We start from the raw sequence: 16,099 nt of genomic DNA, 5'->3' as shown, positions 1-16,099 counted from the left end.
CAACTGGAGTTGCGATTCATGGGATAACTTCACGCTGCTCAGGTGGATATCAGGTTTTTCCTTTCATGGGGTTTAACACCTTAAAATACACACGGGCTATGAGACCTGCCGTAGTACAATGCTCCAAAATAATTTTGACCATATGGGTTGGTTCTTTAGCATGCAAGCAAAGCTCGGTACACAAGTGGTTTTGCATTTTACCACTATTAGAATGCTGCCACAACACCAGGAAATCGAACCCGTGACCTTGTGCTAGCAAAAGAATGTGTGGCAAGTAGCATCTGGAGTAAAAGACAAGCAAAATGCACAACAAAAGTGTCATCTGAACTTACTTTTGTATAGTGATAGACATGCAGAATAGGTTTCCTAAGAGTTCTCTACATTTTTTACGTATTGCCACTGAGGTAAAAATCCTTGCAGAGAATTGGGACTCACTGTGTCCTTAAATAAAGTCTATGCACCAAAAAATTGACCAGATTGATGAGTTGTGATATAAAAAATGCATATGAGATTTGTACAATAATGTACTGTTGAGATTTTGCTGCATCTTGGATTCAGTCATGCGTTTCAGTATATTAAGCTGAGGCAATGTTGGCTCTCTTGTGAGTGGGTTGACAATGACGGTTGAACAGTAGTCGATAAACGCCAAGATTTGTACAAGCGTAGTTTATGTCTGATTTTTTCCATACTCTATAATGACTGGCTTTCCTCTTAGAACATATCCATTGCACAAGTCCAGAGCTTTTGCTGCAGCCTGTATGCCTGTAATGAAAGAGATGGTACTAAGTAATTCGCTGAAAAAAAGGTTTCCGGCTTGGTTTCTAAACTTGCTAGCATACTGTACTTACTTGGTAAAGTGACAAATGCTTGTCCCCTTAACTTGCCGGACAGGAGCCTGTACTTCACCGGGCAAGTCTCCTCATCAAAGCGACAAAAGAGTGCCATCAGTTCTCGAATGTCCACTTTGTAGTGCAGGTTTTTCAAATACAGCACCTGTGTGTGAAATAGGTTTGAAAATCGCAAAATAAAATGATCTCTCAGATGAAGTTACTGCAGTAGAACCATGTTACAGGAAAGGCCATTTTAAGCAAAGGTAAGCCATAACTCGGTAGTCATACAAGAAATCACAGAAATTGCTGCAAGCAATGTCAAAACACTAAATCAGATTGGTACAAATGAGCTGCTTTATGAGCATGTAATACCAATTCTCCTCCTCCAAAGTAGCATTAAAAGTGATAAAAGTACGGTAAAATCTGTCATAAAATGAGAAACAGCGACCCCTTGTTGAGTGACCCTGTAGGTGATAACATGATGCTATATTGCTGTGTTGCTCTAATTTCAAGGTTTCAAACGGCAGAGGTATAACATAGCAAATGTAGCTATAACCACTACAACATTGGATCTTGCATTTACAGGTTCTTTGCAGAACTGTACCACCCACTGAGATAGAGCATGACCAACCAAACCTCGGATCCACGTGATCAAATGACAATTTGGTACATCAATCTTGATTATAACATCGTTCACATATTCAGGACTGCAAATATACATACAGACAGTTAGTGCTTGCTCCAATCTGTTTTATTACTGTTCTATTACAAGTTCATTAAAATAGTATGGTCGGTGATTTTGGTGCCGTCACATCAGTTTTTCTATAGAAGCACATGTTAGTCTTTCAAATGACAAGCACTTTGTTCTTGACACTAAAATACATGACAGAAGTGAAAACTTGCCGACTTACTTGACTTTCACTCCCCGGACTGTAATTTTGGAAACGTGGCAGCTTCCTAATCTCTTTGAGCCCAAGTCTTTCTGCTGCTATCTCATGTTCAGGAAGTGGCACAACAACATGATAAACAGTGGGATCTGGACCAGGCTGCTCTTGAGTGCATTCGCTGCTCTTATCTAATGATTGCGTTTCGTTCTCATTTATGTGTGACGGGGATTCATCTGGTTTGGTTCCCCTCTTCCCTTTTCTCTTGCTCATTACTCTTTCCATCAATCTCTGCGAAAAGTCTGCAATGTGGCTCATGGGATCTTTCGGAACTGTTGTTTGTGAAGAACGACTCTTTGTGCAGGTGATGTCCTTCGAGAGCAATGAGTCGTCACTATCCTTCTTTAAGTAACCCAAGTGCTCTTCACTTTTCAGTTCGCTTAAGCAGGCATCTCCGATGCACTTCTTGCCGTTCTTCACCTTGAATTCTATTTGCTTCAGCCTTAAATCCAATAAAGTTGGATCCATCAAAGGGTGCTTTTGCTTCACCATCTGAAATGCAATAAAGCAGTCGGCATAAATTTGGGTACCCAAGTTTGATTCTTATTCATGGACAGGAAACAGCATGGCGTAGGCAGCGCAAAACAAACAGAACATAAAAACTGACGCTGTGAGAGCGCGTGAACCATGAAAGTATTGCGACACCTAACAGCTTTCAAGTCTCGGAAGTGCTTCTGCGCTTTTAAACACGCTAACTTACGGCAATGCATCGACAAGTTATTAATCGTTATTGCGTAGTACATCGGGTCTATGTTACGAAACGACTGCAAACATCCAACTTACTGCAGATTCTTTTGACTGGAGATACAGTTCGATTTCTTCGTTCGTGAGACCGCATTGCAACAATATTTGTATCTCTTGCTCTCGTGATCCAACTGCCTTGTACTCGTCCAAGGAGCGTGCGCCAGCAACAGGAAGTTCCACATAGTTCCCAGCTGCTGTGAAGTGTTTTTGTTGCTCTGAAAGACTAAAGACGTTTGCCAACGTGTAAACCATGCATTACAATTGAGACTGCGTAAAGGTACTGGGTAACGGAAACGGTGTTGGTGTACACTTAACTGTTTGACCGAAAACCGCGTATCAAGCTGCTTTGTTAGCATCTCTTGAAGCAGCCTTTCGGATTCTGTTTCGGCTCCGGGTTCACCTCTCAGGCGCTTGCGAGGGTATTTTCCAGGCAGCTCGTCCTCGTACGGGGAACGAAAATTGTCGTAGTTCATTATTGTCAGCGTGCTACTTCGTACACACGAAGGTTTCTCGTAACGACAGGATTGTGCCAGCGGTGCCAGCGAATTGTACAATGGTTCGTGTCGTTGTGTCACAGTGATCACAGTTTTATATCATCATTTGTACGAGGATAGATGGCAGTCCATGCCGCACACGTATCGACGCACCAACCACCAACAACATAAGAAACAGGACGTCGGCTTTATGGCTACAAAACACCCCTGCTGTGGCTAGAACGATGGATACTATCCAGCCCAATCTAGCCATAGGCAGCAAATATATTTTAAACAGAAACATATATAAATAAGAACTCGTAGTAATTATTTCAAAGAATGTGTAACTTTATTTTGTAATATTTTTCTTGCGATATTAATTTTGTATATACAGATGTAAGAATGCGGCTCAGAAACACCATGAAACACTGGCTTCCGCGACTGGCTTAGTCTATGGCTTAGTAGCCAATATGGCCGAACACAAGGCAATTCTGCAGGTACGATGACACATACGTGTCAACAAATGTGTCAACAGTTAATTTTTGTGTACGCTCGCGGATTTCAGCTGTCCCGGTTGTTAGACTCTTAGTGCGGTACACGTATATGTGATTCCGTATTAGCTGGTTATATTGGTGAGACACCTGCTCAGAATATACTCGCAGATGCGAACTTCAGGTTTGGTTTCAGATGCCGTCAAATTGGGTTTTGGACATAACTACTTTTACGCTTTGCCGTGGTAAGGTTGTCTAGAACGACCGAACGCATGCGTCTTTGAAATGATCAGTAGTACATCTATAGTGTGTTTGGGCTGTGAAGACGAATGCTTTTTCTTACATTCGTAATGATCCCGCACGCAGCCTGGTTCAAGCGGATACCAGAGGCCTCCGTACCAGGACTATGAAACATCTTTGGAAGGTGACATTGCTGCAGCGGCAGCTCCCCCTGAAGAAAAGGAGTTCAACACGCTCGACGAACCAGTGCTTACTACCATCGTAAGGCGCCCTTTTAGTTTGATGTTACCAAGCCGGCCGATCCTGGCCAGAGCTCCCAGGCTGTGCTACGGAGCAAGCTAGCGATATCTGACAGTAATCGCCTAGTTCGCAATAGCATGCTTTCCTGCTGAAGCAGCCAAAGAGTCTCAGGCGCTTTAGAATGCCTTCCAGCTCGACACTGAGCAACACGGAATGCAGGCGAAAGGACGGGAAGTTTGTCGTGTGCGTTGGTCAGGGTTGCGCTGTCTGTACTTTTGATAACGTTAGTCATTTGTCATATATGCGGATGTTCACCTTCTATTATGGCTGGGACCAGGAACGAGGACCGCACCAGAGATGATTGTAAGAGCTGACAACCGAATAATAAAACAGTTTAGGCATTGTCTTGTATATAAGGTCATTAACACACTGCCACATTTTGTTCATGAGGGTGACCTGCAACCATTCATTTAGACATCCTCATGAACTGCATGACCACCTGTCCAAATAAATATATTGCGAAAGAAACTAGCACAGAAAAATACGTAACTAATCAACAGAAACCATACATTTATGCTGCTCCTGAGTATAGACCGTTATGCATCATGTTCGTTTTGGGAGTAGTGGTTGAGGCTATGCTTTAACTTCTTTATTGAGACTGCGAGCCCCTGTGGCATAGGCAGCATTGCCTTTTTGCTCCCCTGTGTGCTTGGGACAAACCAACATAAAAGCAAATTAGATATTGGTGTTGACTGGAGACAGCGGAGACATGCTAATCAGTCCAGACGTCACTGTGACCGCAGATAAGGCCGCACTTTTTTTTAGCACACAGCCAAGGGTTAGTATGAAATATTTGCTTTCCGTATGATAATTGTATGTGGCACACCGTGGTTGCAGTCATGTGTTTGTATGTTCATCATGCTTGTAATGTGACAATGTGCTACCGGACTTGTTTCCTGTGAAAATTTGATGAAAAACAGTTTGTGATCATTGAACTGTTGGCATGAACTCTCCTTCCATCACTCTTTTTGTCCACTCCATCTAAACATTGTTTTTGTACATGCTGGAGCATAGAAGTTGTTGATGCCTCTGAATTTCACTAAAAATTTCTTGCATACTTTAATTAAAAAATGAGAAGATTGTGATTTAGAAAGGAACTTGGCTGTGTTGTTTCACAACTGGAAAATATTTTCTGGGACATTGAAAAGCAGCAGGGATAAAATGAGGGACAAACTTGATGCATCAAAGCACAGATTTCCAGCTTTTCTAAGGTAGACCTAATCAATCATTTTTATTACTGTAATGTATAAACATGGCCCTGCCGCAAACTAGCAAATGTAGTTTAAAATGATGCACATGCAGATTTACCCATATTTAGCATAATGGAAACTATAGGTTTTATAAAAGGGCCAAGTGTAGGAGTAGAAAAGCTGTAAAGCAGGATAATAACATAACAGAGATAACATAAGGAATATTTGTAGTGGACATCGGGAATTGTACAGCTGAGTGACTGTCGTGTGTACACGCTGAAAGAGCTGCAATAAAGTGTGAAGTTTTTACTGCTATGCAACCAGTTTTGCCTGCTCCTATAGCGCATTGTTCACATGACTGGCAATTGGCTGAGCTGGAAGATGATCCTTTTGTCAAGTTGTAGATATGCTGGCATTGATGTCTTGTTCGATATCTGCAGCTTGACCAAGAGAGTTTCGATGCAAGCCTGCTGTTAGTTATTTAGCAGGAATACATAGCCTGATTCTTTGCTGCATTCAATGTCAGTACTTCATAATCAATGCTAACTGACTCTTGATTGACACTCCGCTGAGGGTATGGAAGCTGGATGAAACATGCCATTGTGACATTTACAGAAAATAAGTTATCTGGTTTCAGTTGTGCATTGCAGATTCTATTGCGATCAAGCTTAACTTTTGTTTGCTCCGATGAGCTCCTTGGCATACTGTGTCATGTCTTGAAGATTTATATGCACATGATTGTTTCTGCCCTTGTGTAGGCTAGTAGTAGGTATAGTACATTAATCTAGTCTTAGGGTGCACAATATTTTATATGCTATATTTATTTTGTTTTCAGGTAAGGGATCTGAAGGCTATTGGCATCAAGTTTGCACATGTCTTGTATCCAAAACAAAAAAATACTATATTGAGGGACTGTAAGTATAACACTCATGCTTCTTTTGCTTGAGCAAATCAAATCAGCTTGTATTTATGCAATGGATTGCTAATGCAGGGGACTTATGGGGACCTCTAATCCTCTGCGTCTTCCTTGCCACGTAAGCAAACAGTTTGGCACTTGATTGCAAGAGATTCCATACTGTAACAAATTTATTATAACATCTTATTGTATGAATGTCTGATAAAACAAGACATCTTTTACTGCATGTGAAATCATGAGGCTGTCTGTATAGCCGTATCTGAAGCTGAGCCACTTGATGTATAGTCATTATAATTGTAACCTGAAGCAAGGTGCAAAGGAACACAAATTGATGATGCTTGCTGCTGACTATCAACTGTAATTCATTTATGGCAGCCTGTTTGTATATATACAAAGGGTGGAAAGTGGAGAGGGTAAGGAGTCCAATATTATTGATTGTTACACCTTCTAATCTGGAGGACGATAGCACTTCCCAGCATCTTTTATGCAGTGCAGGAAACCTTCTTTTATTTGTGTACTTAATGCGACAGACAGCGTGCTGGCGCGCATCAATGCACCTTCACGTCTGGCCAGGGCTTCAGCAATCCTTATTGCTGGTTGTCACCTCTCATAGTGCGCTGTCGAGACAGCGCCTCCACCAAGCGACAGAAGTTATGTTTTTTTTACGCCCAGCTGATGCATGTTGCTGCACACCTAATGTCAGTCAACACACTCAGTAACTGCAATCTAACTAATAAACTGTCAACACTGTAGAGCTAATGTACTTAATTTAGTTTGGAAATCACAGTGGGTCTAGGTGACGAAGTTTTTTCTGTATTCATTATGCTGACAACTGTCCTTTGCTCTGGCACTGTGCTTCCAAGCCACTCCCGATGGGATCCAGATACGCTGCACCACCTTCAGTCCACCAAACGTGGGAGTTCTCATTGAGACTCATCTGACACATACGCTAACACTTCAGGAAATGCAAATAGCATCTCTCCTTTACACACATTAGCTATAGTGACATCACAGGTACCGCACAGGTACCGGCAACTGACGCTGAGTAACTGTGACACAAGCCAAGTTCTTCCCGAACAATCTTACCCCTAGCAGTGCACACAGCCCACTCCAGTTTACACCGATTGTTCTTTTGATGTCAGGAAAACAGGAGAAGAGGGAGTATGCCTGTAAACTCATAAACTCTCCATAAACTCTTTCTGTGTAGGCAGTGCCTTTGTTACATTAGCCTTGGAATATTTGTGATGGCTTTTAAGGCATCAGTGAGCAAAGTATGAGGCGAGTCATTCCTGCCACTGGTGTGCTTAGGGGCGAAGGCTTGAGTTTTCGCTGTATGCACTTTCGGACATTGAGAATGTTAGGAAAGGTTGTGTTACAGCGTACGACAGAACCTTTTCCTTGTAGAGAGGAAGTACTGTTTCTGTGACACTGATCCATGCTTTTATGTTCCTTTGTGTTGCCTCCTTGTGCCTCGCCTCAGCTGACTCATCATGGCTGTCTATTTGTACCTGATTGTCTGATACCTTTTCTGTCTTCCAAGAAAAAGAAATTGCAAGTTTTTGTTAACATTTTGTATCTTTAATTGCTCAGGATGCTACAACAACCAGAGGATGAGAAAATACACAGCGGTGCTCCTCAGTTTGCCCAAATCTTCGTCTTGGTGTGGGTGGGCGCTGGCGTGGTGACATTGAACTGCAGGCTTTTGGGCGGAACAATGTGAGCACAGCTTTGTTAAATCACTGGCTGCGTACTCCTTGTGTGCAGTGTCATTTGCTTTAGAAATGTATGCTATTTGATCACCGCTATAGGCAACCAAGCCTTCTGACCAGTCTGATGCTTGTGAACAATTGGTGTGCGAGGTATGATAGTTAACAGCTTCACAATGCTGCACTTTGGTACGATACAGTACTACCGTACTAGCAGCTCTACCGTACTAGCATTCTGATAAAAAGTTCCCACGGTCACTGAGTGAGACGTACGTGTTTATGTTTGCTTTTGTGTATATGACACCATGCTTGTTAACTTATTTAGTGAGCAAATGTTTAAAAGTTTATATGATCGATAAAACTACTCTCCTTACTTTTCGTATAGCTGTCTACTAATTTGCTATCGCAATCGATGCTCTGCCTTTTGGATGAAATTGCAACTTTTTTTATTTATCGCAACTTTAGTGCATTGAGAGTAAATCTTCTTTGTTTTTCCAAATGAGAGAAAGTTCTATTTCTGTGTGAAACAATGTGGTGCGCACTACTGTAAAGGACTTTTACTTTTTTACGTCACGGCAAACGGGTGCGCATTACAATCGAAGGTGTTCTTTATTTCTTTTTTTGGCCACAGAAAACGTGTGCATGTTACAATCGAGGGCGCGTTAGAATCGAGTAAATATGGTACTTTGTGGGATATTCTGGAAGAAGGAGGCTTAGGCAATGACTGTATATACAGCTTTCGAGGGACATTTACCTAGAAAATAGCATTTGTCGGGAATGAGGAGAAATGAAAAGTGAGAAGAAAGTTGATATCTCCAAAGGACTAAGACAAAAGTGCCCTTTATCCCTGTTATTGTTTATGAAGTACTTGGTAAGGATGGAAAGGGTGCTAGAAGGGATCAACATCGGGTTTGATCTCTCATACAAACAGGCGGGCACGATTATAGAGCAGCAGCTCCGAGGTTTGTTTTACACAGACAGTATTGTGTTGCTTGCTAACAGGCAATGTGATACGCAATGTCTGGCTAATATCTGTGGACAGAAAAATGACATTTTAGGATTGAAATTTAGCATCAAGAATTGCGTCTTATGGTATTCAATGAAAACAGTGAACAGACAGTGTCAATACAGGGTCAGGAAATACCTTGGGTAAAAGAATGCAGTCACACCAGGTAGAATTTGTAAATTGCAATATATGCCATATGGTAATTAGTTAAAAATTTAATTACTGAATGTTTGTTAATTGGTTGATTATGCATTTCATTTTTGTGTGCAAGTAATGTCCATCTCTTTGAGCATACCAGCTCGTGGACTAGAATTGTGCTATCTGAGACAGGTAATTCTAAGAAAATTTTGAAGGTGTTTGCTGAAACAACCTATTTATTTATTTATTTATTTATTTATTTATTTATTTATTTATTTAACATACTCTCAAGGTCTGAAGGCATTACAGAAAGGAGTGGGTGAACATAAAAAAAAATTGTGCAAGATACAAAGACATATTCAACGTGGCATTTCATGAATGGTGGTTTTGAAGGTGTCGGTATCCAGGATGGCTGCAGCAGTGGCGGGAAGGTGGTTCCAGTCTTTGCTTGTGCTAGGGATGAATGCATTACTACAAAGTTTAGTACGTGAAGACAACACACCAACTTTGAAACTGTGGTCAGAGCGAGATATGTATGACGGATGGGTGATTAGCTGTTACTTCGACAAAGGGTTGTGGTGGTAGATTTTAGGGAATAGCGAAAGGCAGAAGCATCTACAATGGAAAGAAAGTTCTGGCAAGTTAAGTGTTGTTTTCATTGAGGTAACGCTAGCATATCGGGAGTTGTTTGATAACATGAAACGCGCTGCACGATTTTGAATGGCTTCTATGCTGTTTATGAGTGTAATGTTAGCCACGGCCCAAATGGCCCATTTGTATTCTAGTTTGGAGCGAACTAATGTTTTGTAGAGAGTTAGTTTCAGTGACGATGGTGCAGATGAGAAGTTCTGGCGCAAATAGTAAAAGTAATTAAAATAGTAAAGTAAATTAAAGTAAAAAAAATAGTAATTAGTAAAAGGTGGTTGGAGGTTTGGTGACAGAGAAGGTGGAAGAACACAAACAATGGAGGCATACAAGAACGAGTGCCAAATAATAGCTCAGAAAGTTTGATGCTGGGAATATTTCGTGTGTGGAAAAAAAATTAAAAACAATACAGATAAGACATCTATGCTCCATTTCTCTCTCTTAATTTCAATCAGAATATCGGCTATCCCCGTTTGTGGATTAGAGAGCAAATGGAGATAGTTGATATACTACTTGACATTAAGAGAAAAAAATGGAGCTGGGCAGGCCATGTAATGCATAGTTTAGATGACTGGTGGACCATTAGGGTTAAAGAATGGGTGTCAAGAGAATGGAAGCGCAGTTGAGGATGGTAGAAGTCTAGGTGGGATGATGAAATTACAAAATTTGCAGGCACAAGTTGCAATCAGTTGGCGCAGGAAAGGGTAATTGTAGATCGCAGGGAGAGGCCTTCGTCCTGCAGTGGACATAAAATGGGCTGATGATGACGAGGTAAGAGTTTGGCAGAATACGAAAAAGAGTCTGGTGGTGCAACCTACCGACCCGTTTCAAAGGGGATGCTCACAGTATTGACCCAGGCACGTACCCAGGGGAGGCCCGGGGGAGGAAGGCCCCCTGAAATTAATCGACGTACCCAATAGACCATATTCACACTATCAATCATGTGATAGAGAAATGTACGTAATATAACCAACCCTTATATATAGCTTTCATTGATTACGAGAAAGCGTTTGATTCAGTCGAAACATCAGCAGTCATGGAGGCATTACGGAATCAGGGTGTAGACGAGCCGTATGTAAAAATACTGAAAGATATCTATAGCAGCTCCATAGCCACCGTAGCCCTACATAAAGTAGCAACAAAATCCCAATAAAGAAAGGTGTCAGGCAGGGAAATATGATGCTATGTCTCTCCAATGCTATTCACAGCCTGTTTACAGGAGGTATTCAGAGACCTAGATTGTGAAGAATTGGGGATAAGAGTTAATGGAGAATACCTTATTAACTTGCGATTCGCTGATGATATTGCCTTGCTTAGTAACTCAGGGGACTAATTGCACTGCATGCTCACTGACCTGGAGAGGCAAAGCAGAAGAGTGGGTCTAAAAATTAATCTGCAGAAAATTAAAGTAATGTTTAACAGTCTCGGAAGAGAACAGCAGTTTACAATAGGTAGCGAGGCACTGGAAGTGGTAAGGGAATACATCTACTTAAGGCAGGTAGTGACCGCGGATCCGAATCATGAGACTGAAATAATCAGAAGAATAAGAATGGGCTGGGATGTGTCTGGCAGGCATTCTCAGATCATGAACAGCAGGTTGCCATTATCCCTCAAGAGAAAAGTGTATAACAGCAGTGTCTTACCGGTACTCACGTACGGGGCAGAAACCTGGAGGCTTATGAAAAGGGTTCTACTTAAATTGAAGACGACGCAACGAGCTATGGAAAGAAGAATGATGGGTGTAACGTCAAGGGATAAGAAAAGAGCAGATTGGGTGAGGGAACAAAGACGAGTTAATGACATCTTAGTTGAAATCAAGAAAAAGAAATGGGCATGTGCAGGACATGTAATGAGGAGCGAAGATAACCGATGGTCATTAAGGGTTACTGACTGGATTCCAAGGGAAGGGAAGCGTAGCAGGGGGCGGCAGGAAGTTAGGTGGGCGGATTAGATTAAAAAGTTTGCAGGGACACCATGGCCACAACTAGTACATGACCAGGTTAGTTGGAGAAGTATGGGAGAGGCCTTTGCTCTGCAGTGGGCATAGCCAGGCTGATGATGATGACCCCTCCCCCTCCCAATCCCCACCCATGCCAGCACTCCTCACCCACATTCCTAAAGCGCCGCCAAATCAATCTTGACACTTGGCAGTTATTCGGCAGTCAACATTTTGTTTCCTTTTTCACTCCTTTTGGATGGCTGTAGTTATTGGCATCTCCTGGGTTGTGAAGGCCAGTTTTCTCATCGATTCGGTGCCAGAGTGATTAACTCAAGATGCGTTCAGTTGTCACCATCTACTCAACGGTCACATGCATCGCTGTAGCTTCTTTAGTTCAACCTTCTTTGTTTAGACTGATCCAGGAACGAGAAAAGGGGTTCCGTTTATAGTCAGCTGGTCTGTATGCTCATGGAATGAGCTGCTGCCAGAGAAAACTCCAGTTGCGTTCAACGTTTTCTTTTGCTTCATTAGTTCCTTGAGTGACGGCTCGCCACGATGCTGGAAGATCCTCGGAACCATATACCCGTGATATGGGTTAGATAAGGTGGAAAATAAAATAATGGGGAAAAGCATCCATCATCAAACCCTGTAATAACCCTTAAACCCATAAGCAATATGACTGTCAACCGTTACCTCATCTTTTTTTTGCCTAATTGTACAGCCTTTTCATGCAAAATTTGCAATATGAATGTGATGATGAGCTTTGCAAAGATGAACATTAAACTCTACCATCAGACAAAGAAATTTTATCAAATGAGTGCAAGGCACATATTAGAAATCCTGAGCTACTCCCCGGGCAATGATTCTCATCCCCAGTACAATACTGTTTTCATATACCGACAATGGACTGGAACATACACGAAAAGAGAAAACGATACTAAAAACCCTAAAATGTGTTTGCATGTATGATTATATTATTTTTGTGATGCTTAAAACAAGTAAAATAGTTTCGGACTTGACTGGTTGTTAAGTCAGTGTAGATTTAGGACTGCAATGGGTTAAACCTGTTCATATAGAGTCAGTCTACTGTTACATTCCTGGCTTGTTTTCATTTGTGCAAACCAATTGCATATTGTATGTGACTGTGTGTAAGTGAATCGAGGAATTACCTGATAAATACAGAATTTTTAGTGTCTGCCGAGTAAGTTTATGTTTGCCGTGATTAGTGTTCCAATTTGCCAGTTTTATTAAATTGATTCATTTAGGTAACAAATGAGACTTGTAGAATGTGGTTGTTCAAGCAGGGCAGTGTTGCCAAGCTATATTTTTTAATGGAAAGTATTAAAATGTCTTCGCTGAAAGCGAATTTTTTAAAAGGAGCTTTGGTGGAGGAACATCCACACATGGGGGGACTGCCCCTGCATGCAACTTTTATGCAGTTGAATCAGCAAATTTTTCATGGCAAGTAAGGTTAATCTTAAAATACTGAGCAATACTGCTGACAGTAAGCTTTGCATTGTGCCCTTGATGTGGGACCACGCCTTGGCAACTAATGCGTTCTGATGTTGAATGCATGGTCACAGGCCGTTCATTTTATATTAACACAGGAAACAGGCGCTGGACTCAAGGCTATTTAAAAATCTAGAGCCCGTAAAATTTGATCTGTAACTTTCCAATGTTTCTTTTGTGGCACACCATCATTGCAGCCTTTGGGATATGCAGTAGAGCCTCGATATAACAAATTACAGGACATAATAAAGTACATTAAGTTTTTTAGCCAATGTTAGCCTGTAACAAATATAGGTTTGTAGTGAATACTGGATACAGTATGGGTATCTTCATATCAAATGTGATTCTGTTATGACGAGGTTTGAATGTAATGACATTGTTACACTAGTATTCAGATGAGCACTCGGTGCACAGCAAGCACTTGTTTGTTCGTGGTGGCTGTTGCACCAGTTAGCTATGTGGCTGAATGAGGCATTTGGTTGATTGGTTGAAAAACTTTATTGAGGTTGGATGAGGCAGGTGTCAGTGAAATGTAGTTGAGGTGTTTAAACTTTTCTTGGAATTAATCTATGATGTGTTGTCATTCCTGAGCGTGCTTTCTCCTGTGGCCAGATCATTCTTTCAGAGTGTGTGCGTGCTGGGCTACTGCTTGCTGTCACCCTGTGTTGCTTTGGTCATATGCCGGCTCATCCTACTTGCTGGGAACCAGACTGTTGCCCTGTTCATCCTTCGGTTCTTTGTGACCATGCTTGGCTTTGGCTGGGCTGTATTCGGTGAGCCTGCATTTCTTTATTGTGTACCTTTACAGTATTGATAGCAACTGTAAAAATTCCTAATGCCCTCATGCATTCCTTTTTGTCTCTTGTTGGACACTGGTTAGATGTAGTGGGTTCTGCAAAACCTGCATTTATAACCTGCTTTTGTAGTTTTAAACATTATACGAGTGCAAGAATACATCATTCATGGGGTCACCTAACTGCTGTTAAAATGAATCTGAGTCATGTTCGACCACAGTTATGCTGTGCTAGCAAAAAAAAAAAAAGCATTTTATTGCTGTTATTCTGCTAATTATGGCAAGCAGAAGGAAAGCATAGTGGTAATTCTGATTGCAATATTAAGAAAAGTATGTGTTATGTTGTTTATTTTTATGTAAAAAGCTAATTTACTTATAGGCTATTCTGGCATCCCTTGCTCATTTCTCTTGGTAACAGCTACATCTCTCTTTCTCCTTTATTTCCATTCTAGCATCAACGGCATTCCTTGCAGACAGCCAGCCATCATCAAAGAAAGCACTGGCTGTGTATCCTATCTGTCTCTTCTACTTTGTGATCAGCTGGCTGATACTAGCACGGTCACCCTAGGGTTTTGTGGAACAAGCCGAAGACATATCTTCCTTTTTCTCTCCTCATGAAGTGAACTGAACTCTCCAGCCACAGTGTATGCATCAAACCTGATTCCTTTGTGCATTTCTCTCTTTCTCATTCAAAGGAGACACTGGGATTGGGGCCTAACTTATTTTTTTGCTCGCTGCAAAGTAGAAAAAAAAAGGGGGGGATACTTTGCAACTATGGTTTTCTTTGGAAAGAAAGAATGCATTGTTCCAACAGTTCAAAGAACTAGAAGTAGCTTCTATGTTAATGAAAGCAACTGCTGTGAGTGTGATAATGGGAGGATGCTTCCTCAAAAAGCATTCTTTGCACTTCATTTCTGTTTGTGTGGGAGGCTGAATGTTGAGATGTCTAGTCATATTCCACAAATTTCTGTACAAAGAACACTTTTCTAATAAAGGTTGAATCTTAAGCTTGTCTTTTTCTCTCGTCATGTCCTGGCCACAATGGGACCCTTACTTATAATGAAGTAAGCTAAATAAAGCTAAATAAGGCTTTGATAAACACACTACTCAGTCAATAAAGGACTCGCCAGCACAGAAAATAATGTTGTTCCTTTGTTTATTTTATTTTATTTTATTTATTCAATGCTGCCAGCAACCATTTGGCCGCCGAGGCAAGAGTGGGTACTTTGCATTATAAGTTATTTTTGGTACAAATCATTGTCATGCTGTGACGACGAAAGAACAATTGGTTTGGTTATAGTAGCTGTAAAAGTCTTGTTTACTATCTGTTGCAGTCGACTAGCTAAGGGGGGCTAAAGCGTTCCATTGATTTTTTTTTTTTGACGAGACAGCCTAGCTATGCAAAATTCCGCATTTGCACCAATCTAACGCATGGTGTTCTTGCTCTCAACTTTGCGCTTCAAGATGCGGCGCGCTTAGCCGCTAGGCGACAAGGCTGCGCGGGAAAGCTATCTCTGGACGGCAGAAGGTATGATTCTGTGAATAGCGAAATCGCAACGAAGGTGCAATGGCGCAGAGGATGTTGAACTACAGTGAGAAAGTTTATTTGGGGACTCTGGAGTGAAACGCGTCCTTGCTGCGTTTTTGTTATCGCAGACTTTTTATTCCTACGTAGATTGCAAAAGCAGGATAACAGTAAAGATGGCGGGCTCTAGAGTCCAAACATTTGCGTCACATACATTTCGGAAGGCGTCCTAAACTTTCGTCACTGAGACATAGCGGCCGTCATGACAGAATTTCAATATTATGTAATTAATATGTCGTAGCAAAAATGACTGTGGTTTGTGAACGTGTCTGTTAACACCGGCACAGGGAGTCTCGGAACAACCTTTACGAAACGGATACTCGAAAGTTCAAATATTATAAACGAAGTTTTATGAAAGAGCTCGATATTTAGCGGTCTTTGATTAGTTAGCGGATACCATTATAAATACCTGCCGCAGTGTCTGTGGTTTTCTGCTGCCAAGAGCGAGGTCTCGGATCCGATTACCAACCGTGGAGTCCGCGATCAGATGTGGGAGAACGAAAAAAAAAAAAAAAACACTCGTGTACGGTACACGTAAGGTGATCGAAATTATTCCGGAGCTTCGGATTGCCACATCCCTCATTGCCCGCTGTGCAGCTTCGGGTGTCATGCCCCACAATTCACTCACTTCCGAATATTGTGAAGCGGAA

At 41.5% G+C, this 16,099-nt stretch overlaps 2 protein-coding genes across 2 annotated transcripts; one reads left to right on the top strand and one right to left on the bottom strand.

Moving 5' to 3' along the window:
- Positions 1-651: 651 nt before the first annotated feature.
- On the bottom strand, positions 652-3,209 carry LOC126537191 (RNA-binding protein 41-like). Its single transcript, XM_050184378.2, has 5 exons — positions 2,834-3,209; positions 2,558-2,741; positions 1,742-2,266; positions 849-993; positions 652-762 (listed from the first exon to the last, which is right to left on the bottom strand). Exons 1-5 carry the CDS (start codon positions 2,989-2,991, stop codon positions 668-670), a joined length of 1,107 nt encoding a protein of 368 aa, XP_050040335.1. The 5' UTR covers positions 2,992-3,209; the 3' UTR covers positions 652-667.
- A 228-nt stretch (positions 3,210-3,437) lies between these two features.
- Positions 3,438-14,871, top strand: LOC126537193 (protein YIPF6-like). Its single transcript, XM_050184380.3, has 7 exons — positions 3,438-3,488; positions 3,849-3,983; positions 6,048-6,126; positions 6,204-6,246; positions 7,719-7,844; positions 13,684-13,844; positions 14,317-14,871. Exons 1-7 carry the CDS (start codon positions 3,462-3,464, stop codon positions 14,430-14,432), a joined length of 687 nt encoding a protein of 228 aa, XP_050040337.1. The 5' UTR covers positions 3,438-3,461; the 3' UTR covers positions 14,433-14,871.
- Positions 14,872-16,099: the final 1,228 nt, after the last annotated feature.

The sequence above is a fragment of the Dermacentor andersoni genome, chromosome 4, assembly GCF_023375885.2.
Source record: "Dermacentor andersoni chromosome 4, qqDerAnde1_hic_scaffold, whole genome shotgun sequence".
NCBI classification, from domain to species: Eukaryota; Metazoa; Arthropoda; class Arachnida; order Ixodida; family Ixodidae; genus Dermacentor; species Dermacentor andersoni.
This window is presented reverse-complemented; position numbering and strand designations above follow the sequence as displayed.